The 25571-nt window shown below is 47.3% G+C and overlaps 1 protein-coding gene across 1 annotated transcript in view; it reads right to left on the reverse strand.

Annotated features, from left to right (window-relative positions):
* The window catches only part of LOC138663026 (gastrula zinc finger protein XlCGF57.1-like), a 63828-nt gene extending 38701 nt beyond the window's left edge, over positions 1 to 25127 (reverse strand). The window contains exons 1-6 of the mRNA XM_069749080.1: positions 25103 to 25127; positions 5943 to 6092; positions 5634 to 5813; positions 5428 to 5551; positions 5247 to 5344; positions 4958 to 5048 (exon numbers count right to left, since the gene is read on the reverse strand). Of these exons, the coding sequence (XP_069605181.1) occupies positions 4958 to 5048; positions 5247 to 5344; positions 5428 to 5551; positions 5634 to 5813; positions 5943 to 6020 (571 nt within the window). The 5' untranslated portion in view covers positions 6021 to 6092; positions 25103 to 25127. The remainder of the gene's footprint in view (positions 1 to 4957; positions 5049 to 5246; positions 5345 to 5427; positions 5552 to 5633; positions 5814 to 5942; positions 6093 to 25102) is intronic.
* Between the last annotated feature and the right edge of the window lie 444 nt (positions 25128 to 25571).

Below are 25571 nucleotides of genomic sequence, written 5' to 3' on the forward strand. Positions count from 1 at the left end.
TAGGCCATCACCTCTAGCATTATCTTGGTGAAGATCCTCGGCGCTGTAGAAAGGCCGAAGGGCATGGCCGTGTACTGGAAATGACGAATCTTGCTGTTGGTTATCACTGCTACCCTGAGCAATTTTTGGTATCTGTCATGAATATGAAGATGATAATAAGCATCTTTTAGATCAATGCCCCCCATCATACAGTTTGGAAAGAGGAGTTTTATAGTGGATCTAATGGATTCCATCTTAAATGTATGGTTTTCAATAAATGAATTGAGTTTTTTAAGGTTTATGATTGTCCTGAAAGAACCTTCGGGTTTGGAAATCAGGAATAAGGGAGAGTAGAATCCCCTACCTTCCTGTCCTTCAGGAACCTGGACTAAAACCCGTTTTGAAAATAGGGTTTGATTTTCAAGCTCTAGAGCCTGTTGTTGTACAGGCGAGCTGAGGGATGTTATAATATATGACTCGTGGGGAACATAAGAGAATTGTAGTTTAATTCCATCTCGGATGATATTTAAAACCCACGAGCCAGATGTTATTTTTTCCCATTGGGTGGCCAAAAATTTCAGTCTGCCCCTTACTGGTATATCCTTAGTATTTGTTGTCTTTTGGGGGGTTGGGTCTTCTAAACATGGTACCTCTTTGTTTGTCTTCTTTAGCGGTCCATGTTGTTGACCTATCCGTTTGCCTCCTTTTGCCAAACGGTCTCCTCTTAAAGGCTCTCCTGTAAAAGGGAATAGAGGAACCAGGAAAAGCTTTCTTCCTGTCCTTTGCCTTTTTGATTATTTCGTCTAAGGTTTTACCAAAGAGGTACTCACCCTCACATGGGATTGCGCATATTTTAGACTTAGACTGCGCATCCCCTTTCCAGCTTTTCATCCATAGCGCTCGTCTCGCATTATTCACGAGGCCTGCGGATTTTGCTGCCAAACGGAGAGAGTCGGCGGATGCATCTGCCATAAAAGCTGCCGCTCCTCGTATTAAGGGGATGGCCGCTTGCAGTTTTTCTCTCGAAACCTTACTTTCAATTTGCTGGTCTAACTGATCAATCCAAATGATCATTGACCGGGCAGCGCAAGTGCTGGCTACTGCAGGTTTGAATATTCCTGTAGTCACTTCCCAAGAACGTTTAAGGGATGATTCAGCCTTACGATCCAAAGGATCGACCAGTAGTCCCTCATCCTCCACAGGTAGAGTGGATTGCTTAGAGGTAGAGGCTACAGCTGCGTCGACCTTAGGGACCTTGGTCCATGTAAGAAGCTCCTCGTCACTAAACGGATATTTACGTTTTGACGCGGAGGGTAAAAAAACTTCTTTGATCCTGTTTCTCCCACTCTCTTTTAATTAATGCTTTCACTGCTGGGATAACTGGAAAACATATCCTCTTTCTCTCTGCTAAACCCGCGAACATTATGTCCTGTGTGGTTTGCGCACCCTTTGTCTCCTCACACCCCATGGTATTTCTAATTGACTTTACCAAGTTGTCCACACTGTCTAAGGGAAAACATGAGCGTCCCTCAATCTCTGATGAGGATGATGATGATAGGGAGGCTTCTGAGAGTACAGTCTGGTCACTATCAGAGTCTGACACAGGTGTCGGTGTTTTGGACTTAGTTTTACGCGGTTTATCCTGGGCCATATTTTTTAGTTCCTCCTTAATAATGGCCCGTAAGTCTGTAATGGACACTGTTGCTCCCTGTGTTGTTTCCTTAAAACAGTCTTTGCAAAGTTTTTTGGGGTATGAGTCCGGAAGGGGCTGGCTACACAAGGCACATTCCTTATGCTTCGTTTTTTGTCGCTTTTTAGTCTAAGCGTAATAAGTAGTGAGAGAAAGAGAAAAGAGAGAAGTAGGGAGACAACGTCAGCTTTATAGGCAGAGTTTAAAAAACTCACCCAGTGAAGCAAATAGTACCGGATCAGAAGGCCGAGATCCTGTTCTGGATCCATCGCTTTTACGAGCGGTCTCAGAGGATCCTCTGGTGTGATCCTTGGCGGGGGGGTACTGGATCTCCAGCTGTGGGGTCCATGGCACCTGGGGATGACATCTCTGCATCGCCGTATTACAGTTGATCTGCGGTTTAAATAGTGCGCCCATTTTTTTTTCCTTTTCCGGCGCAGTGCGCATGCGCGGATCGGCGCTGGCTCCCCCGCCCTAGATCCGGCCTAGGCGCCCCGGAAGTCAACCATCCACTTCCGGGGTAGCCTGTATTGCGGCGGTCGGCACATGTGCGGTCCGGGATTCAGCACCGGACCGCAATAGGAGTACAGCCGCTTTCTTACCCCACTCCAGCCGGCCCCCCCCACTGTAGATGATGCCGGGCGGCCCTCCCCGGACCCAGCCGTCTGCATGCTCCACCAGACGAGGAGGGAGCCATCTAACGGAACTCCCCCGATGCTGCTTCTGAGCTGCAGCCCCTGTGTTCTCATGGACACCGCGCAGGCAGAATGCAAGCCCAGGTATGTCCGTGTAGTCCTGTCGTCCTGTATGTTCCCGCAGGAACAGGAAACCTAAACTGAGGAGGAGAGGCGGACCGCCCCCTTTTATTTTTCTGTAGGTTTCCTGTTCCTGCGGGGCGGATCCCTCTCTCCAGGGGTGCTGTCGTGGCAAAGAGTAAAATCTTGAGTAACGAGTATATTCGCTCATCACTAATTATAAGACAATCCGGATTATAAGACTCACCCCAAATTTTGCGGAGAAAAATAAGAAAAAAATAATTTTTTACAAAATAGTGGTGCTTCCTATAATCTCTGAATCTTCTTGCTTACCGGGGATGGTGGATGTGGTGAAGCGGGGTCCCAGGGTCACTGCTGTAAGAGGCAGGAGTAGGGTGATGCTGCAGGCCGCAGGCTGGGATGAGGGGGGCTCCGAAGCTGCAATGCGCTGGTCTTGTGCTGGTGCATGTCCGATGCTGCTGCCGGGTGTCTCCGGTGCCCAGCGGTGCTGTGTGGGTGTTGCTGCCAGGGCTCTGCCGACATTTTGCGACAGGCCAAAGCCCTCGTAATTCCACAGTTCGCTGAAATCTCATCTCTCAAGATCTTGGTCCCGAGCTCACATCGGCTCATGAGCTGCCCCCGGCGGCGGTCATATTTCTGGAGTCCACCGCACATGCACAAGGAACCGTGGAATTACCGGGGCTCTGGCCTGTCACAAAATGTCGGCAGAGCCTTGGGCAGCGCCAGACACCCACGCAGCACCGCTGGGCACCAGAGACACCCACAGCACTGGCCAGCAACCGCTGAGCACCTGGAGACACCCGGACACCCCCTCTTCCCAGTCTGCGGCCTACACCCATGGTATCGGTAAGGCACGTCCGCTTTGTAAGACGCAGCCCCCATTTTCTGCCCAAATTTGGGGGGAAAAAGTGCGTCCTACAAAGCGAAAAATACAGTATATTATAGCCATCAGCCACGCACAGCTCAGAGATATATCATGGCACCGGTGTGATGTGTTTTATGTAGATTATCACAATCCTCCGTGAAGTTAGTCGGTTTTAATACAAATTGAAAAGTCAGGATAAAGGGAAACTCTGTTATTGTCCAGAAATTCACACTTGGCCTCACTGCACATTTAGGCTGTGTGCACATGTTCTGGATTTTTCGTGTTTTTTCGCTATAAAAACGCGATAAAACGGCAAAAAAATGCTCACATTAAGCATGCTATTAATAGAATGCAATCTGCATTTTGCATGCACATGCTGTGTTTTTTTTCGGAGCGGAAACGCATTCCGGAAAAAAACGCAGCATGTTCATTAATTTCGCGGAATCACAGGGATTCCGCACACATAGGAATGCATTGATCCGCTTACTTCCCGCATGAGGCTATGCCCACCATGCGGGAATTAAGCGGATCATGTGCGGATGGTACCCAGGGTGGAGGAGAGTCTCCTGGACTGGGCACCATATCACGGTAAAAAGAAGAATTAAAATAACAAATATTGATATGCTCACCTTCCGATGGCCCCCAGAGTCCTCCCGCCTCTCGGCAGTGCACGTGACTCCTTCCGTTCCCAGGGATGCTTTGTGCGAAGAACCTGGGATAACGTCGCGGTCACGAGACCGTGACGTCACAAAGGTCCTGCGCGCAAAGCATCCCTGGGAACGGAAGCCACCGCGTGCACCGCTGAGATCGGGGGCCGTCGGAAGGTGAGAATAATCATTTTTTTCTTTTTTTTATATCATTTTTAACATTACATATTTTTACTATTGATGCTATATAGGCAGCATCAATAGTAAAAAGTTGGTCACGCTTGGCAAACGCTATGCACTATGACCAACCTGTCAATCAGTTCTCCAAGCGATGCTACAGATCGCTTGGAAAACGCTAGCATTCTGCAAGCTAATTATGCTTGCAAAACTCTAGTGAGGGAAAACGCATGCCAATTCCACATGCGTTATACCCGTGGCAGGGAGTTCCGGAAGTGCTATGGAAATGTCCGCAGCAATTCCGGACGTGTGCACATAGCCTTAATGTTGTCGATCATAAAAGTGAAGTTTGGCCAGAAAGACTGGACCTGGTCTTGTAGGGACCATATGATCACATTCAGCAGCACAAAAGTGATGGAAGGGAGATTCATCCGATAAGATCTCAGGGTTCTAGGAAGCCAACAGCATCATTACCCTCCGCTTTCTCTTTCAGCCCATCATCATATTTTTCTCCAAGTGATTTTCTATCTTGTCAGCACATTCTACGTACGCTGTCATTTGGCTTTATAGTTCACAGATCTGGGCAGGTAACAGCGTCTCCTAAACACAGGGGGTAGGTGGATCTACCAGGTTGTAAGTTCTATAGAAAAGGGCTTTCAATAACCAAAGTTATTTGAACAGTTTTGGGTGGAGGAGAATGTTGTGGTGTAGAGGTAAAATGGTGATCATGGTAATACGGCCGGAATACACCACCGATAAAGCAGCCACAGCCGGTGACTGAGAAGAATCTGTGACTTCTCTGCATTTAGTGGTCACTACTCACCTGGGTAGTCATATGTGGGAATCTCCTCTTTACACCACTCATCCCCCCTCACATATGTCTCTGTAGTATTAATATGGGTCAGATCTTCACCCTGAAACAAATATTATAAAAGTCACCGATAGATGGAGAAGTCACATCTATGATCAGCTCTAATCCTGCCATCTCCACCGCTCTCATTACACAGGTATAAAACATATAATACTGGTGGATAAAACAAGACTGAGCACAAGACCTTCACCGGCGTCTACACATCATAGGGGAGATCTCCTGACACCTTCTCTCCATCTACCTGATGATCCTGAGGAGCATTGGGATCTTCTTGGTTGCAGTCCTGTGGAAGAAAAGGACGGGGACATCTCTCTGGTGTTGTCTTCTTACTGGATAGATCTGGAGGAAACACATACAGGGAGTGAATTCATTCTTTACATACAGATAATTATAGGCCGTGTGTATTTAGTCCTGTCTATTACCTGGAGATGTGAGGGGCTGGGGAACCTCCATTATGACCTTCTTGTACAGATCTCTGTGTCCTTCTAAATACTCCCACTCCTCCATGGAGAAATAGACAGCGACATCCTGACACCTTATAGGAACCTGACACATACAATGATACCGTCATCCCTCGATCCCTTCATAGTGTTACTGTATAATGTCCCAGCATTCCCAGCAGTGTCACCTCTCCAGTCAGCAGCTCAATCATCTTGTAGATGAGTTCTAGGATCTTCTGGTCATTGATGTTCTCATGGATCAGGGGGTGAGGTGGAGGCCCCGTGATTGGGCTCAGGGGTCTTCCCCATCCCTCAGACACAGGGTCCTGACAGCGATCACTAGAGGTCTTCTTCACCACTGTGTAATCCTGGTAATGGAGAGACACATTAATAAATCTCACTACAGACATTTCCAGAGTCCTCACCTCTCCAGTTCTGTCCATCTGTTATTTCCAGAGATAAGAATGATGTAGTGTGACGTCATCAGAATCTCTCACCTCTCCAGTAAGCCGGAAGAGGATCTCTAGGGTGAGGTGTAATATCCTCTCCGCCATCTTGTCTCTGTCCATATCCATCTTTGATGGGTGAATGAGGACAATTTTCTTTTGTAGAAGATCTTCACTGAGAGGATCTGATATTGTAGAGACCTGAATGAGAAGATGATATAACATCAGAAGAACCTGTGTAATAATACAATTACCTGTTCTGGAGATAATAAGGGAAACATATGAGGAGATTTATTATTGAATGGTATAAGTTGCATGGTGTGGGTCAGATCTGACTTCAGTCAGATGTGACATAATTTCAAGTGACATATTTTAAGTGTATCATCTGAAATATACCACAATGATAACCCATGGTATATTCTTCTTCATGCTGTCATGTCCATCTGCTTTCATTCACAGGTACGTCTGATCTCCTACTTTGAAATAGCCACTGCACCCCTGAATCCCATGTACTTCTCTCCCTCTTTCCTAACTGCTGACCTGCTCTCTAACCTCAGACCTCTACCACCAAAATATAATATAAGCCAATCACTCTCCTTCACCCACCTGCTTCTTTCTCTGCTTATTCTCACTGCTGGCGACACATCCCCCAACCCTGCCCCTTTCCCCCCGCCCCATATTTATCACTAATCCTCACCCCTATCCTTCTCACACTATGAGAAACTATCGCAACCCCTCACACTTAAAATCTGTGCCACTGACCCCCACCCCCCTGCTTCCTCTCTCTGGGGCACTTTGGAATACCCGCTCTATATGCAACAAGCTCCATGTGATCCACAATCTCTTTACTTCCCGAAACCTTTCCTTCCTGGCCCTCACTGAGACCTGGCTGACACCCCCTGACACGGCCTCGCCTGCAGCACTGAGCTACAGTGGCCTCCAATTTACCCACACTCCTCGCTCTGGCAACAGACATGGTGGAGGAGTGGGTATCCTTCTTTCTAAAAACTGTTCCTTCAACCCTATCCAACCGCCATCCTCCTTTATCCTCCCTTCTTTCGAGGTTCACTCTGTCCATATCTACTCTCCCTCCAATCTCCAAATGGCTGTCATATACCGACCACCGGGCTCAGCCACTGCCTTCATCGACCAATTCTCCACCTGGCTCCTTCACTTTCTCTCTGCTGACATCCCCACCATCATCATGGGTGACTTTAATATACCTACTGACACCCACCAGCCAGCAGCCTCCAAGCTACTGGCCCTTACTTCATCCTTTGGTCTCACTCAGTGGTCCTCCACAGCCACCCACACAGACGGACATACACTAGACCTCATCTTCACCCACCTCTGTTCCTTATCTAATCTCACAACCTCTCCCTTCCCCCTATCTGACCACCATCTACTCACCTTCTCATCCTTGTCCTCCTCACCTGCCCCCCATGTCCAGCCATTACCACATCCTTGCAGAAACCTCGCACATCTAGACATTCACAGACTCTCAGACTTTCTCCTACCCCTGTCCTCCATATCTTCTCTCCTCGACACAGACAGCGCCACCGCTTTCTATAACTCCACCCTCTCATCAGCCATAGACTCAGTCGCCCCTCTCATGCATGGCACAGTGCGACGAACCAATAGGCAACCTTGGCATAACAATCTCACAAAAAAACTTCGACAAGTATACAGGGTTGCGGAGCAGCGTTGGAAGAAAACACGACTGCCATATGACATCACTGCTTTCAAACAAGCTACATTTGACTTCAAATTAGCCTTCACCTCCGCTAAACAGACTTATTTCACTAACCTTGTATCTTCACTATCCTACAACCCAAAAAAACTATTCAGCACATTTACCTCCCTCCTCCGCCCACCACTGCCACCTCCAACTCCCCTCATCTCTTCTGAGGACTTTGCCACGTACTTCAAAAACAAGATCGACCAAACAAGGCAAACCTTTACTGTTCCATCACCCCAACCACTCCATATACCAGACCTCTGCCCTTCCCTAATAATCTCCCTCTCCAACATCACTGAAGGAGAGCTTAATCGCCTCTTTTCCAAATCGCACCTCACCACCTGTGCACTTGACCCCATCCCCTCCCACCTGCTCCCCAACCTTACTAACATGCTCATTCCAGCCCTTACCCATCTCTTCAACCTATCGCTATATTCTGGTACCTTCCCCTCGGCCTGTAAACATGCCACCATCACACCCATCCTCAAAAAAACTAACCTTGACCCAACTGCTATGCCCAGCTACCGCCCCATATCACTGCTCCCGTTTGCTTCAAAACTCCTTGAGCAGCATGTCCATGCTCAAATTTCCTCCCACCTCTCATCTAACTTTCTCCTTAACAACCTCCAATCTGGCTTCCGCCCCCACCACTCCACCGAAACTGCCCTGACAAAAATTACTAATGACTTACAGCCAAAGCTAACAGACAGTTCTCCATCCTCCTCCTTCTTGACCTGTCCTCTGCTTTCGACAGTCGATCATTGCCTACTGCTACAGATTTTTTCTTCCCTTAGCATCAAAGACCTTGCCCTGTCCTGGATTGCCTCATACCTTTCCGACTGCACATTTGGCGTTTCCCACTCCTACTCCACCTCCTCATCCCGCCCTCTCTCTGTTGGAGTCCCTCCAGGCTCTGTCCTAGGGCCCCTGCTTTTTTCCCCATCTATACTCTTGGCCTAGGACAACTCTTAAAGTCCCACGGCTTCCAGTACCTCCCGTATGCGGCGACACTCAGATCTGCCTCTCTGGCCCAGATGTCACCTCTCTGCTGTCCAGAATCCCGAAGTGTCTGTCAGCCATATCCTCCTCCTTCACCTCTCGCTTCCTAAAACTCAATGTAGGTAAAACCGAGCTCATCATCTTTCCCCCATCTCACGTATCCCCCCTACCTAACCTATCTATTATGGTAAACGGCATCACGCTCTCTCCCGCACCTGAAATCCGCTGCCTCGGGGTAACTCTCGACTCTGCCCTGTTCTTTAAACCGCACGTCCAAACTCTTGCCACCTCCTGTCGTCTCCAACTCAAAAATATTGCCAGAATCCATTCCTTCCTCAGCCCACAATCTCCCAAATCTCTTGTGCATGCCCTCATCATCTCCCACCTCGACTACTGCAACACCCTCCTCTGTGGCTTCCCCGCTAACTCTCTTGCACCACTCCAGTCTGTTCTCAACTCTGCTGCCCGGCTAATCCACCTCTCTCCTCGCTACTCCCCTGCTTCTCCCCTCTGCAAATCCCTCCACTGGCTCCCAGTTCCCCAACGAATCCTGTTCAAACTACTAACACTGACCTACAAAGCCATCCACAACCTGTCCCCTCCCTATATCTCTGAACTAATCTCCCAATATCTTCCCTCACGTAATCTCCGATCCTCCCAAGACCTCCTACTCTCCTCCACACTTATTCGTTCCTCACACAACCGCCTCCAAGATTTCTCCCGAATATCTCCCATCCTCTGGAATTCCACGCCTCAACACGTCCGATTATCCACCACCCTCGGCTCCTTCAGACGGAACCTGAAAACCCATCTCTTCAAGAAAGCCTACAGCCTGCAATAACCATTCTGCTGCCTCACCATCGCCAGAGCCGCTGCCTCGCCCCTACCTTCTGCCTTTTCCCCACTATCCCATAGAATGTAAGTCCGCAAGGACAGGGTCCTCTCCCCTATGTACCAGCCTGTCACTGTAAATTTGTCTACTGTAAACGATATCTATAACTCTCTATGTAACCCCTTTCTCATGTACAACACCATGGAATTAATAGTGCTATATAAATAAATAATAATAAAAATAATAATATTTTACAGTATTTAGTTTCCTTCTTTACATCTACTAATAAATCCTATATAAACACAGGAGAACCACAGGAGTATATAGGAAAATATAAATTTTATTGTAGGGAAAAAAGACACCAATAGAAAACACTGGGAAAACCCAGACAAAAATAACATCAATTCATATAGTATATATATGGCATTAAATATAACAGTTGTGCCATGTTATTATAAATTGATGTAGACAAAAGAAGATCCGTGGCGCCCACACCACCTCACAACAGGACAATAACGTCAGATCCACCCGTATTAATAGTACGTGTCCCTGAAACTAGGATAGCTATGTTGCTCCAGATCAGACTATCATGAACCATAGTGAGGCTGAGATGTGAGAAATGTCTCAGGAGAGAATAGTAGTAAATAGCCAGCCGGCATAAAAGTCTCCCTCCAGACACAGAACATACCCGGATCTTACCATGTAATAGGGGTCCCTTGATTGAGCGCAACCCCCGACGTGCGTTTCGCCGCTCCTATACTTGGCTTTATCAAGGGGAGTGCCTTGTTTCTACAGCCAGGACCTTATATCATCACTTCCTGGGTCACATGATGGTCATTTGACCGCATGCGGTGTAGCGATGTGTATAGCGGCGCATGCGCCAGTGGCCCATCCCCACGCCACCCCCCAAGCCCAGCTCACGTCAGCGGACAGGTGAGTGGGTGCATGGAAACCATAGCAACCCAGTCACCCGCCGCTCACGCACACCGGCCGGACCCAGAAGGCACAGAGGGGCGGAGCAAACCGGCGCACGCGCACCACAGCTAGTTTTGACAACAGCACGCAGCTTCTAAACACAGCATAATAGCAAGGGAAGATGAAACCCAATAGGCACATGGATTAAGAACGACAGTTATAAGAGGGTAGCAATATCTAACGTTGTGGCACACAAAAAGAATAACAGCCGTTATAACGTAATATATACAATAATAGTGGTCCACGGCAATTCAATAGTGTGGCAGTATCCCAACGTTCTTTTGCCCCATTCTTGGATCCACCTCAGGAAAAGGAAGGATAATAGGTCCAATTATGATGCACACTAAATTAAAAAAATACAAAGAAAATAAATTATAAAAAGAAACAAAACAACATACATAGAGGAGAACTCCACAAAAAAGGAGGGGCCATGTAAAAATATTACTATCTAAAACATCTTATAGGAATGGGGCAAAGTTCAAGGCCTCATTGCCGTGGATCACTATTATTGTATATATTACGTTATGCGGGAGCACAGGCGTGCTGGTGCAGTGTGTGTCCCGCATGACCACTGCGCCACCAATACCTCCCAGTTGTCACGGTCAGGATAGCGTTCCCCTGGCTTGCTGCAAACCCCTTCTGGATCATCCACCAAACTGGATATATGTCTTCAATTTGAAAAATTCCAAAAACGGTGCCAATATCCTCTCGTTGACCTCAAAGGCGACTATATGATAAAAGCCGGGGTTCGGCCGAAACGTCAACTGTCGCTTCACCTATCACCGTAAACAAAATTCATTCACTTGAAAGCATACCTTTCTACTGAGTGCAGTGATTCTATATTTGATTCAGTTTTCCCACTCCACAACACCTCAGCAGACACTGACCGGGTGGGAGAAATCTCGCATCCCTGGGAACATAAGCTCCAGCCATTTTCTGCCCCCCAGAAAGGAGCAGAGAGCACATGACAGAAATGAATCCCCCCTCCTCTATTATTGCCGTGCTCTATTGTTACCGGCATAGAAAATTGCATCATCAGCGGCCGCACACAGAGCCGCACTGCCAGGTTACATAACAGCACATCTCCAGGAACTCCCTGCTCAGCGCCACCCTCCTAGGGACGATGGAATGCAGGATGTGTGTGATGGGTATATGGGCATGGGACTATGGGATGGAGGATGTGTGATGGGTATATGGGCACGGGACTTGTTGTGAATTCTGTTATCGAACTCCCTCCTGTGGTCATGAATGGTACTTCGGCGAGTTCTGTCCATGGACTCCCTCTGGTGGCTGTGAGTGGAGCTGCTGCTTCTGAGGTTCCTTCCACAGGTGACATAGTTTATTCTTTGGATGGCTGCTCTATTTAACTTCACTCAGATCGTTACTCCATGCCAGCTGTCAATGTTCTTGTACTGTTCTAGCACTGCAGTGTGCTGCCTTATTTAATGGCGACTCTAGGTTCAGCACCTGTTCACACTGAGTCTATGTTTGGATGTGCCCGTCAGGTTTTTGAAATGTTCTTGTACTGGTTCAGTTCGCTCTTGGATCTTACGGATGACCTCTCTACTCCAGCAGAAGCTAAGTCCCTGCTAGTTTATTATTTGTTCTTTGTTTTCTTGTCCAGCTTGCTATCATGATTTTGCCGTGCTAGCTGGAAGCTCTGGGATGCAGAGTGGCACCTCCGCACCGTGAGTCGGTGCGGAGGTCTTTTTGCACACTCTGCGTGGTTTTTTTGTAGTTTTTTGTGCTGACCGCAAAGATACCTTTCCTATCCTCAGTCTGTTTAGTTAGTCTGGCCTCCCTTTGCTGAAACTTGTTTCATTCCTGTGTTTGTGACTTTCATCTTAACTCACAGTCAATATATGTGGGGGGCTGCCTTTTCCTTTGGGGAATTTCTCTGAGGCAAGGTACGCTTTATTTTCTTTCTCTAGGGCTAGTTAGCTCTTAGGCTGTGAAGAGGCGTCTAGGCCTGTTAGGTACGCTCCACGGCTATTTCTAGTGTGTGTGATAGGATTAGGGGTTGTGGTCAGCAGAGCTCCCACATCCCAGAGCTTGTTCTGTGTCAGTTTAACCATCAGGTCGTTCCAGGTGCTCCTAACCACCATGTCCATAACAGTACAGCTGGCCCAAAGTATTAAAGCATCTCAATAGAGGGATAAGAGAAGTTCTGAGACCATTTTTTTTTCTCTGCAGTGTGTTTTGTCTTTCTTTTCCCCTTAACCTCTGGGTGGTTCAGGACACAGGTGTAGATATGGACATTCAAGGTCTGTCCTCTTGTGTGGATCATCTCACTGCAAGGGTACAAAACATTCAAGATTTTTGTGGTTCAGAATCCTATGTTAGAGCCTAGAATTCCAATTCCTGATTTGTTTTCTGGGGATAGATCTAAGTTCCTGAATTTCAAAAATAATTGTAAACTGTTTCTTGCTTTGAAACCCCGCTCCTCTGGTGACCCCGTTCAACAAGTAAAAATCATTATTTCTTTGTTGCGTGGTGACCCTCAAGACTGGGCATTTTCCCTTGCGCCAGGAGATCCTGCATAACGTGATGTAGATGCGTTTTTTCTGGCGCTTGGATTGCTTTATGATGAACCAAATTCAGTGGATCAGGCAGAGAAAATCTTGCTGGCTTTGTGTCAGGGTCAGGATGAAGCAGAGGTATATTGTCAGAAGTTTAGAAAGTGGTCTGTGCTTACTCAGTGGAATGAGTGTGCCCTGGCGGCAATTTTCAGAAAGGGTCTTTCTGAAGCCCTTAAGGATGTCATGGTGGGATTTCCCACGCCTGCTGGTCTGAATGAGTCTATGTCCTTGGCCATTCAGATCGATCGGCGCTTGCGGGAGCGCAAAGCTGTGCACCATTTGGCGGTATTCTCTGAGCATAGGCCTGAGCCTATGCAATGTGATAGGACTTTGACCAGAGCTGAACGGCAAGAACACAGACGTCGGAATGGGCTGTGTTTTTACTGTGGTGATTCCACTCATGCTATCTCCGAGTGTCCTAAGCGCACTAAGCGGTTCGCTAGGTCTGCCACCATTGGTACGGTACAGTCTAAATTTCTTTTGTCTGTTACTCTGATTTGCTCTTTGTCGTCCTATTCTGTTATGGCATTTGTGGATTCAGGCGCTGCCCTGAATTTGATGGACTTGGAGTTTGCCAGGCGCTGTGGTTTTTTCTTGGAGCCCTTGCAGTATCCTATTCCATTGAGAGGAATTGATGCTACACCTTTGGCCAAGAATAAGCCTCAGTACTGGACTCAATTGACCATGTGCATGGCTCCTGCACATCAGGAGGATATTCGCTTTTTGGTGTTGCATAATCTGCATGATGTGGTCGTTTTGGGGTTGCCATGGCTACAGGTCCATAATCCAGTATTGGATTGGAAATCTATGTCTGTGTCCAGCTGGGGTTGTCAAGGGGTACATGGTGATGTTCCATTGCTGTCAATTTCGCCTTCCACTCCTTCTGAAGTCCCTGAATTTTTGTCGGATTACCGGGATGTATTTGATGAGCCCAAATCCAGTGCCCTACCTCCTCATAGGGATTGCGATTGTGCTATTAATTTGATTCCTGGTAGTAAGTTTCCTAAGGGCCGACTGTTCAATTTATCTGTGCCAGAGCACGCCGCTATGTGGAGTTATATAAAGGAATCCTTGGAGAAAGGTCATATTCGCCCGTCGTCATCACCGTTGGGAGCAGGGTTCTTTTTTGTGGCCAAGAAGGATGGTTCTTTGAGACCTTGTATTGATTACCGCCTTCTTAATAAGATCAAAGTCAAATTTCAGTACCCTTTGCCGCTGCTGTCTGATTTGTTTGCTCGGATTAAGGGGGCTAGTTGGTTCACCAAGATAGATCTTCGAGGAGCGTATAATCTTGTGCGAATTAAACAGGGCGATGAATGGAAAACAGCATTTAATACGCCCGAGGGCCATTTTGAGTACCTGGTTATGCCATTTGGGCTTTCTAATGCTCCATCTGTATTTCAGTCCTTTATGCATGACATCTTCCGAGAGTACCTGGATAGATTCATGATTGTATATTTGGATGATATTTTGGTCTTTTCGGATGATTGGGAGTCTCATGTAAAGCAGGTCAGAATGGTGTTCCAGGTCCTTCGTGCGAATTCCTTGTTTGTGAAGGGGTCAAAGTGTCTCTTTGGAGTTCAGAAGGTTTCATTTTGGGGTTTCATTTTTTCCCCTTCTACTATCGAGATGGACCCTGTTAAAGTTCAGGCCATTTATGATTGGACTCAGCCAACATCTCTGAAGAGCCTGCAGATTCCTGGGCTTTGCTAATTTTTACCGTCGCTTCATCGCTAATTTTTCTAGTGTGGCTAAACCGTTGACTGATTTGACCAAGAAAGGTGCTGATGTGGTCAATTGGTCCTCTGCGGCTGTAGAGGCTCTTCAGGAGTTGAAGTGTCGTTTTTCTTCTGCCCCTGTGTTATGCCAGCCAGATGTTTCGCTCCCGTTTCAGGTCAAGGTTGATGCTTCTGAGATTGGAGCAGGGGCTGTTTTGTCGCAAAGAAGTTCTGATGGCTCGGTGATGAAACCGTGTGCCTTCTTTTCTAGGAAGTTCTCGCCTGCTGAGCGCAATTATGCTGTTGGCAATCGAGAGTTGTTGCCTATGAAGTGGGCATTCGAGGAGTGGCGACATTGGCTTGAAGGAGCCAAGCATCGCGTGGTGGTTTTGATGGATCACAAGAATTTGACTTATCTCGAGTCTGCCAAACGGTTGAATCCTGGACAGGCTCGATGGTCGCTGTTTTTCTCCCATTTTGATTTTGTGGTTTCGTACCTTCCGGGCTCTAAGAATGTGAAGGCTGATGCCCTGTCAAGGAGTTTTGTACCTGACTCTCCGGGTGTTCCTGAGCCGGCGGGTATTCTCAAAGAGGGAGTAATTTTGTCTGCCATCTCTCCTGATTTGCGGCGGGTGCTGCAGAAGTTTCAGGCTGATAGACCTGACCGTTGTCCAGCGGAGAAACTGTTTGTCCCTGATAGATGGACTAGTAGAGTTATCTCTGAGGTTCATTGTTCGGTGTTGGCTGGTCATCCTGGAATCTTTGGTACCAGAGATTTGGTGGCTAGATCCTTTTGGTGGCCTTCTTTGTCACGGGATATGCGTTCTTTTGTGCAGTCCTGTGGGACTTGTGCTCGGGCTAAGCCCTGCTGTTCTCGTGCCAGTGGGTTGCTTTTGCTCTTGCCGGTCCCGAAGAGGCCCTGGATGCATATTTCCATGGATTTTATTTCAGATCTCCCTGTCTCTATGGATGTCGGTCATTTGGGTGGTTTGTGATCGCTTCTCTAAGATGGTCCATTTGGTACCCTTGTCTAAATTGCCTTCCTTCTCTGATTTGGTGCCATTGTTTTTCCAGCATGTGGTTCGTTTGCATGGCATTCCGGAGAACATCGTCTCGGACAGAGGTTCCCAGTTTGTTTCGAGGTTTTGGCGGTCCTTTTGTGCTAAGATGGGCATTGATTTGTCTTTTTCTTCGGCTTTCCATCCTCAGACAAATGGCCAAACCGAACGAACTAATCAGACTTTGGAAACATATCTGAGATGCTTTGTTCCTGCTGATCAGGATGATTGGGTGTCCTTCTTGCCTTTGGCTGAGTTCGCCCTTAATAATCGGGCCAGCTCGGCTACTTTGGTTTCGCCGTTTTTCTGTAATTCTGGTTTTCATCCTCGTTTCTCTTCAGGGCAGGTTGAGCCTTCGGACTGTCCTGGTGTGGATACTGTGGTGGACAGGTTGCAGCAGATTTGGACTCATGTAGTGGACAATTTGACCTTGTCCCAGGAGAAGGCTCAACGTTTCGCTAATCGCAGACGCCATGTGGGTCCCCGACTTCGTGTTGGGGATCTGGTTTGGTTATCTTCTCGTCATATTCCTATGAAGGTTTCCTCTCCTAAGTTTAAACCTCGTTTCATTGGTCCGTATAGGATTTCTGAGGTTCTTAATCCTGTGTCTTTTCGTCTGACCCTCCCAGATTCTTTTTCCATACATAACGTATTTCATAGGTCATTGTTGCGGAGATACGTGGCACCTATGGTTCCATCTGTTGACCCTCCTGCCCCGGTTTTGGTGGAGGGGGAATTGGAGTATATTGTGGAGAAGATTTTGGATTCTCGTGTTTCAAGACGGAAACTCCAGTATGTGGTTAAATGGAAGGGTTATGCTCAGGAAGATAATTCCTGGGTTTTTGCCTCTGATGTCCATGCTCCCGATCTTGTTCGTGCCTTTCATGTGGCTCATCCTGGTCGGCCTGGGAGCTCTGGTGAGGGTTCGGTGACCCCTCCTCAAGGGGGGGGGGGTACTGTTGTGAATTCTGTGGCAGAGTTCACTCCTGTGGTCACAAGTGGTACTTCGGCTGATTCTCTCTGGGAGCTTCCGTTTGTGGAGGAAAGTGGTACTGCGGCTTCTGAGTTTCCTCCCTCAGGTGATCTGGTGAGGTCGTTAGGTGCTTCTCTACTTAACTCCACCTAATGCTTTGATCCATGCTTCCTGTCAATGTTCCAGTGTTGGACTTGTTTTTCCCTGGATCATTCCTGTGGCCTGCTGCTCTGCATAGCTAAGTTCCTCTTTGCTATTTGTTTGCTATTTTTTCTGTCCAGCTTGTCTATTCGTTTTGTTTTGCTGGAAGCTCTGGGACGCAAAGGGTGTACCTCCGTGCCGTTAGTTCGGTACGGAGGGTCTTTTTGCCCCCTTTGCGTGGTTTTCTTTAGGGTTTTGTGTGGACCGCAAAGTTATCTTTCCTATCCTCGCTCTGTTAAGAAAGTCGGGCCTCACTTTGCTGAATCTATTTCATCTCTACGTTTGTCTTTTCATCTTAACTCACAGTCATTATATGTGGGGGGCTGCCTTTTCCTTTGGGGAATTTCTCTGAGGCAAGGTAGGCTTATTTTTCTATCTTCAGGCTAGTTAGTTTCTCAGGCTGTGCCGAGTTGCATAGGCAGAGTTAGGCGCAATCCACGGCTGCCTCTAGTGTTGTTTGGAGAGGATTAGGGATTGCGGTCTGCAGAGTTCCCACGTCTCAGAGCTCGTTCTATTATTTTGGGTTACTGTCAGATCACTGTATGTGCTCTGATCGCTATGTCCATTGTGATACTGAATTACCTATCATAACAGTACATACATTACATTACTGATCCTGAGTTACATCCTGTATTATACCCCAGAGCTGCACTCACTATTCTGCTGGTGCAGTCACTGTGTACATACATTACTGATCCTGAGTTACATCCTGTATTATATTCCAGAGCTGCACTCACTATTCTGCTGGTGCAGTCACTATGTACATACATTACATTACTGATCCTGAGTTACATCCATTACAGACGGAGTCTCAGACTCAGAAGTGAAGGCTGAATGGTGGATCAGGAGCTTTCGACTCCCTGATTCAATAATCTATTCAGCGGTATCACCGTCATGGGAATATGGATATCGCTGAAATTGTGATGATGGGAAGGAGAGGGTCACCAATACCACACCCCACCGAGCCCTGTCAATTCATAGGCATCATAGCAACCGAGTGGGCTACCTTTATGGATGATACATTCCTGCCTATCCAACTATCTTGTGGGAAATATCTCATAGATCCTGGGTTAATTAGTATTTGCACCAAGAATGAGGCTAAGTGACTATTTTATTAATTGTCGGTGGTTGGAGGTAGTCAGTGAGGTGGATGTTACCATATTGTGCATGTAGGGGGCAGTACAGTCATGGACAAAAATTTTGAGAATGAGACAAATATTAATTTTTCCAAAGTCTACTGCTTCATTTTTTCTAATGGCAATTTGCATATACTCCTGAATGTCAGAGTGATCAGATTAACAGCAATTACTGACTGCAAAGTCAATATTTGCCCAGAAAATGAACTTTAACCCCCAAAACACATTTCAACATCATTGCAGTCCTGCCTTAAAAGGAGTAGCTAACATCGTTTTAGTGATTGATCCATTAACACAGGTGTGGGTGTTGATGAGGACAGGGCTGGCGATCAATCAGTCATGATTAAGTAAGAATGACATCACTGGACACTTTAAAAGGAGGCTGGTGCTTGGTATCATTGTTTCTCTTCAGTTAACCATGGTTATCTCTAAAGAAACACGTGCAGCCATCATTGCACTGCACAAAAATGGCCTAACAGGGAAGAGTATCGCAGCTACAAAGATTGCACCTCAGTCAACAATCTATCGCCTCATCAAGAACTTCAAGCAGAGAGCTTCCATTGTTGTCAAAATGGCTCCAGGGTGCCCAAGAAAGACCAGCAAGCGCCAGGACCATATCTTAAAACTGTTTCAGCTGTGGGATCGGACTACCAGTAGTGTCGAGCTTGCTCAGGAATGGCAGCAGGCTGGTGTGAGCGCTTCTGCATGCACTGCGAGGCGGAGACTCTTTGAGCAAGGCCTGGTTTCAAGGAGGGCAGCAAAGAAGCCACTTCTCTCCAGAAAAACCATCAGGGACCGACTGATATTCTGCAAAAGGTACAGGGAGTGGACTGCTGAGGACTGGGGCAAAGTCATTTTCTCTGATGAATCCCCTTTTCGATTGTTTGGGACATCTGGAAAACAGCTTATTCGGAGAAGAAGAGGTGAGCGCTACCACCAGTCTTGTCTCATGCCAACTGTAAAGCATCCTGAAACCATTCATGTGTGGGGTTGCTTCTCAGCCAAGGGAATCGGCTCACTCACAGTCTTTGCCTAAAAACACAGCCATGAATAAAGAATGGTACCAGAATGTCCTCCAAGAGCAACTTCTCCCAACCGTCCAAGAGCAGTTTGGCGCCCAACAATGCCTTTTCCAGCATGATGGAGCACCTTGCCATAAAGCAAAGGTGATAACTAAATGGCTCATGGAACAAAACATAGAGATTTTGGGTCCATGGCCTGGAAACTCCCCAGATCTTAATCCCATTGATAACGTGTGGTCAATCATCAAGAGACGGGTGGACAAACAAAAACCAACAAATTCTGGCAAAATGCAAGCATTGATTATGCAAGAATGGACTGCTATCAGTCAGGATTTGGTCCAGAAGTTGATTGAGAGCATGCCAGGGAGAATTGCAGAGGTCTTGAAGAAGAAGGGTCAACACTGCAAATATTGACTTGCTGCATTAACTCGTTCTAACTGTCAATATAACCTATTGGTACTCATAATATGATTGCAATTATATTTCTGTATGTGATATAAACATCAGACAAACACTAATAAAAACCAGAGGGCAGCAGATCATGTGAAAATAGAATTTTGGTGTCATTCTCAAAACTTCTGGCCATGACTGTATATATTTGGCAGAGTCATATCTCCCGACTCTGCAGATTGCATGCTGTCGTTGTATTCCCAGACCGGATGGTATGGAGATAAATGAGGGAGACCAAAGTTCAAAAATAGACTTTCCTTATCTTAATAAGAGCTTGATGAGAAGTATATACATCAGATAGCAGGCACAACACTTTATGAATGCTTCTTCTGCATTGTGCAGAGTCAGAAACTTTCCGGTTACATGTGGCGGTACATAACTTTAGTTATAAGCCACAATAGTGCAGCAAACTGGAGCTAATGACCTCTTCCTGCTCTTTGTCTCCGCTATGCTCCCTGCCTGGAATCCGAATTCTTACTGCCATTATATCTTTGCTTACCTTCAGGACGTACCATCTGAGGTCTCCCTCCTGGCACACAACACCGTATCAATTCAGGAGGACTGCAATCATATAGACCAAAGGTCTGTACTTCTCACTTTCTATCTGACTCATCACAAGGAAGTTGTTCTCCTGTCTGCCCATGTAGCTCAGTATGAGGTCTCCACACAGTATGACGGCCCCACAGCCCCTCACACAGAATTATGGCTAGAGATGAGAGAATATTTCAATGTCCGGTTCGACTCACGTTTAATCGTTAATTAAATCGCCAAATATAGCAGAACATGCACAGCACAAAAGCCGCTGTTTCCCAAGCTGTGTGACATTGTATTAATCACCGGCGTAGCGCTTCTGATTGGTGGTAAAATCATCTCCGCCGTTCAGAGAGCCGCGGTTCCCACCCTGTCAGAAGACAGCGTGACCGCTCATCTGTGATCGGAGGTAAAAAGTTTACATCAGGTCACTGGTGTCAGCTGATGGGACTACAGCTCCCATCATCCGACACCTACAGCCGCTAATAACAGAGAGAGCCGGAGCGGCTGATGGGTGAATTCATCATATGCTACTGCGCTGTAAATAAATAATAAAAAAAAGAAACTGCGTGGGTTCTCCTGTATTTTTGATAACCAGCCAGGCAAAACTCACAGCTGGGGGCTGCAACCCTCAGCCGTCAGCTTCAGCAAGGCTGGTTATCAAGAATAGAGTGCTCCCCTCAAAAGCCGGCAATTCATGTGCCGCTTCAATAAAATCACATAGAGGAGGTTAGAATAGATAGATAGAACAGATATATACACATAGAATATATAGATGTCAGTGACACACACACATATATATATGCATGCACACACACACACACACACACACAGTATACTTAACAAAAAAGTATGAAACAACTGAAAATATGTCTAGAATATGTCTAAATATTCTAGGTTACTCAAAGTAGCCACCTTTTGCTTTGATAACTGCTTTGCACACTCTTGATGATTCGTGGGTGTTAGACTTAGGGTGGAGACCTCCATGCATTGTGAGGAGCTTTCATGTTTTCACATCTGCAGCTTCCATCTCTTCTTTTGGCCACCACACTATGCCAGCAGGGTATCTGATAACTGGCAAGGCATACATATTGATGGCACGGATTTTATTCTTCCCATTGAGCTGGTTCTTCAGGACCTGCAGAGGCGTAGCTAGGGTTTCAACTTAGGGGGGGGGGGGGGGACATCTGAGTGGCCCCTAACCAGCTAACCCTGATTACAGCTATGGTTGCACACTCTAATTGTGAATATTGTGGAACCTCAGAATATGACCGCGCTGTTATTGAAAATAAATCTATATACAAAAACGAACATTGACATTACCGCCATATTGTGTCGATATGCAACTTTGACGGTCACAATACTCTGAGTGCCCCTATAACAATGATGCATAAGTGCCCACTTAACATTTAATAATGTCCCCTAAGTTCCCCCATGTACTGCTCCATTATACACAGTATGGTGAGCTTAAAGCTTCCATATACACAGTATAAGGCCCCCACAGCTCCCCTATACAAATTATGATGATTCTACAACTCCCCGATACACCGTATGATGTTCCCACTGCTCCCCTTTACACAGTATGATCCCACTGCTCCCCTATACATAGTATAAGCCCAATGCTCCCCTATACACAGAATAATGCTGACAGAACTCCACTATAGAAAGTATAATGCCCCCCAGAGCTCCCCTATATAGTGTAATGGGCCAACAGCTCCCATATGCACAATATGCCTTCACAGTTCCCTATACATAGTATGATGTCCCCCACAGTTCCCTATACACAGTATAATGGGCCCACAGCTTCCATATACACAGTATGATGTGTGCACAGCTCCCTTATACACAGTATGATGGACTCACAACTCCCTTATACACAGTATGATGGGCCCGCAGCTCCCTTATACACAGTATGATGGACTCACAGCTCCCTTATACACAGTATGATGGACCCGCAGCTCCTGTATACACAGTGTGATGGGCCCACAGCTCCCGTATACACAGTATGATGGGCCCGCAGCTCCCTTATACACAGTATGATGGACCCGCAGCCACCGTATACACAGTATGATTGGCCTGCAGCTCCCTTATACACAGTGTGATGGGCCCGCAGCTCCCATATACACAGTATGATGGGCCCACAGCTCCCTTATACACAGTATGATGGGCCCGCAGCTTCCTTATACACAGTATGATGGACTCACATCTCCCTTATACACAGTATGATGGGCCCGCAGCTTCCTTATACACAGTATGATGGGCCCACAGCTCCCTTATACACAGTGTGATGGGCCTGCAGCTCCCATATACACAGTATGATGGGCCCACAGCCCGCAGCTTCCTTATACACAGTATGATGGGCCCACAGCTGCCTTATACACAGTGTGATGGGCCCGCAGCTCCCGTATACACAGTATGATGAGCCCGCAGCTCCCGTATACATAGTGTGATGGACCCACAGCTCCCGTATACACAGTGTGATGGGCCCGCAGCTCCCTTATACACAGTGTGATGGATTCACAGCCTCCTGTCATGATTTGGATGTCCCGGTCATTTACTCATCCTCCAGCGTATTCACTATTTTTTGTGGCACTGCTGCAATGCCGCTGCTCAAACTTGTGAGCACAGCTTCTGACTGGCCAGAAGTTAGAAGTTATGTCACAAGCGCTCAATGTAAGACTATGAGGCTATGTGCACTTGTTGCGGATTTGTGTGCGGAATTACCATGGATTTCCTGTGTTTTTTGTGCAGATTTCACCCGCGTTTTACCACCTGCGGATTCCTATACAGTAGCAGGTGTAAAACGCTACGGAATCTACACAAAGAATTGACATGCTACGGAAAATACAACGCAGCGTTTCCGCGCTGTATTTTCCGCACCATGTGCACTGCGGATTTGGTTTTCCATAGGTTTACATGGCACTGTAAACCAGACAGAAAACTGCTGCGAATCCTCAGCGGCCAATCCGCAACGTGTGCACATAACCTGAGCGTGAGAAAGGGGCCAGAACGAGGCTCCCATAGACTCACACTGATTAGTTACCTCTGCGCTGCTCCATGAAACACTGGAGCCGCGGACAGGCCACAAACTGCAGGAGACGGAGCCGAGCGGAGACAAAACCAGATGAAAAACGTCAGAAGGTGAGTATCAGACAGAGGGCAGGGGACTTGGATTTTCAGCACCGCTCCAGCAATGAAATAAAATAACGCTGGAGTGGTGCTGTAAATGTGATGCAGCTCTTGGTTACTGTATGCGGGCTCCTTATACTAATACTCATAAAAGACCCAGGTGGTACGTATCAAACCCCCCATCTCCAGCCAGCAAATATTACATGTGATGGAGCACATATAATATAACAAAACATTATAATATTCAGCCCCCAGTGACCTGTCCCCCCTCCCCCACCTCAGCCCCAATGCCCCCATCATCTCACATCCACCCCTCAGTGCCCTGTCCCACTTCACCCACCTTCTGCCCTCACAACCCCCAAATGGTCTCACATTCACCCCCCAGTGCCCTGACTCCCCTCCCCCACAATACCCCCATGGTCTCACAATCACCCCCCAGTACCCTGTCCCCCTCACTCACTTTCAGCCCCCACAATACCCCAACGGTCTCACAGTGACATACCTGAATTTAATAAATCTAATAAGTTCCATCTCCACTTACTGAGAAAGTTTGCACTGCAGGCAGGACCAGGAAGTGAGTGAAATGAAAGGTGGGCACTAGGACCCAGCGTGCACAGAGTGAAGAAACTGCAGCCAGGAAAAGCTTCAGGATCAGGTCAGACACTGACAGGCGAAACCATTCACTGCAGCCGGCCACTGTGCTAGCAGCGTGCAGACATTATACTGCTGAGTGCTCTGCTCCTATGCGGTGTTCTGCCTCCTCACAGAAGTGGCCCTGCCCTGCCTCTCAGTGGGCCCCTTCATGTGAGCGGTCCCGGGGCGATGGCCCCCTCTGCCCCCCCAGTAGCTACGCTACTGAGGACCTGTCTTACCCAATGATGGTATTTGGATGTTGCTGCTTTCCTTGCCTCCTCATCATGGTTACCATATCCCTGTGGGATGCTGAGGTACTTGTAGCATGTCTGTACATCTGCTATGTGCCCTGCTGGTAATTCCACTCCATCAGTCTGCAGTCCACGGAGTCTCAGACTCAGAAGCGAAGGCTGAATGGTGGATCAAGAGCTTTCCACTCCCTGATTCACTAATCTATTCAGCAGTATCACCGTCATGGGAATGTGGATATCGCTGAAATTGTGATGATGGGAAGGAGAGGGTGACCAATACCGCACCCCACCGAGCCCTGTCACTTCATAGGCATCATAGCAACCGAGTGGGCTACTTTTATGGATGATACATTCCTGCCTATCCAACCATCGTATGGTAAATATCTCATAGATCCTGGGTTCATTAGTATTTGCACCAAGAATGAGGCTAAGTGAGTATTTATTAATTGTCGGTGGTCGGAGGTAGTCAGTGAGGTGGATGGTACCATATTGTGCATGTAGGGGGCAGTACTGTGGGGACATTAGAAAGTGGGGGGATGGCAGTACTGTGGGGACATTATACTGTGTGTGAGGGGGATGGAGGTACTATGAGAAGATTATACTGTGTGTGGGGGTATGGCGATACTATGAGATTATACTGTGTGTGGGGGTATGGCGGTACTATGAGAACATTATACTGTGTGAGGGTATAGCAGTACTGTGGGAACATTATACTGTGTGGGGGTATGGCGGTACTATGAGAACATTATACTGGGTGTGGGGCAGAACCCTGCTTACAGGGCATAATGGGGGCATTACACTGTGTGGGGCCAAGAAAGGGGCCCTGTACTAGGAGAACAATCCGCTCCCTCACTTCCTGTCCTCCATAGTTGGCTCGTATGTATCTATTACAGGAAACAGAACAACAACGTTATGATTCTTATAAAGAGTCTCCGTGCAGAAGGGGTTAATGTCCCCGTGCTCAGTAATGGGGAATCTCCACATACCTCCACCTGCAGAGCCGCACTCCACATATATGGCTGCTCTGTGCGCACAGGACCTGTGATGAGGTCACAGGGGGGAGGAGTCAGGGGTCACGTGATCCGCAGTGAAGACGCTACATGGAGACTTCTCCTCAGTCAGTGACATTTCCGCCATTATTCGCCCTCACTACTGGCACAATTACCTCGCGCCGCCTTTTCTACACAATGTTATGTGTGGAATGTAACGTGTGATTTCTCTGGAGACAAATAGACCCCACACATGAGGGAATTATTACCGGTTACCGGACGTCTAGTATATGGCGGCATATGATTGTGCTATCACCTCCACACCAGGAGCTAAAATGCCGAAATCTCACTTATTTAAGGGTTGTGTCCACGTTCAGGATTGCATCAGGATTTGGTCACGATTTTATACAGGTAAAATCCTGACGAAATCTGCACCTGAGGTCACTGGCAGGTCACCTGCGCTGTC

This window comes from Ranitomeya imitator, chromosome 2 (genome assembly GCF_032444005.1).
Source record: "Ranitomeya imitator isolate aRanImi1 chromosome 2, aRanImi1.pri, whole genome shotgun sequence".
In the NCBI taxonomy this organism is placed as follows: domain Eukaryota; kingdom Metazoa; phylum Chordata; class Amphibia; order Anura; family Dendrobatidae; genus Ranitomeya; species Ranitomeya imitator.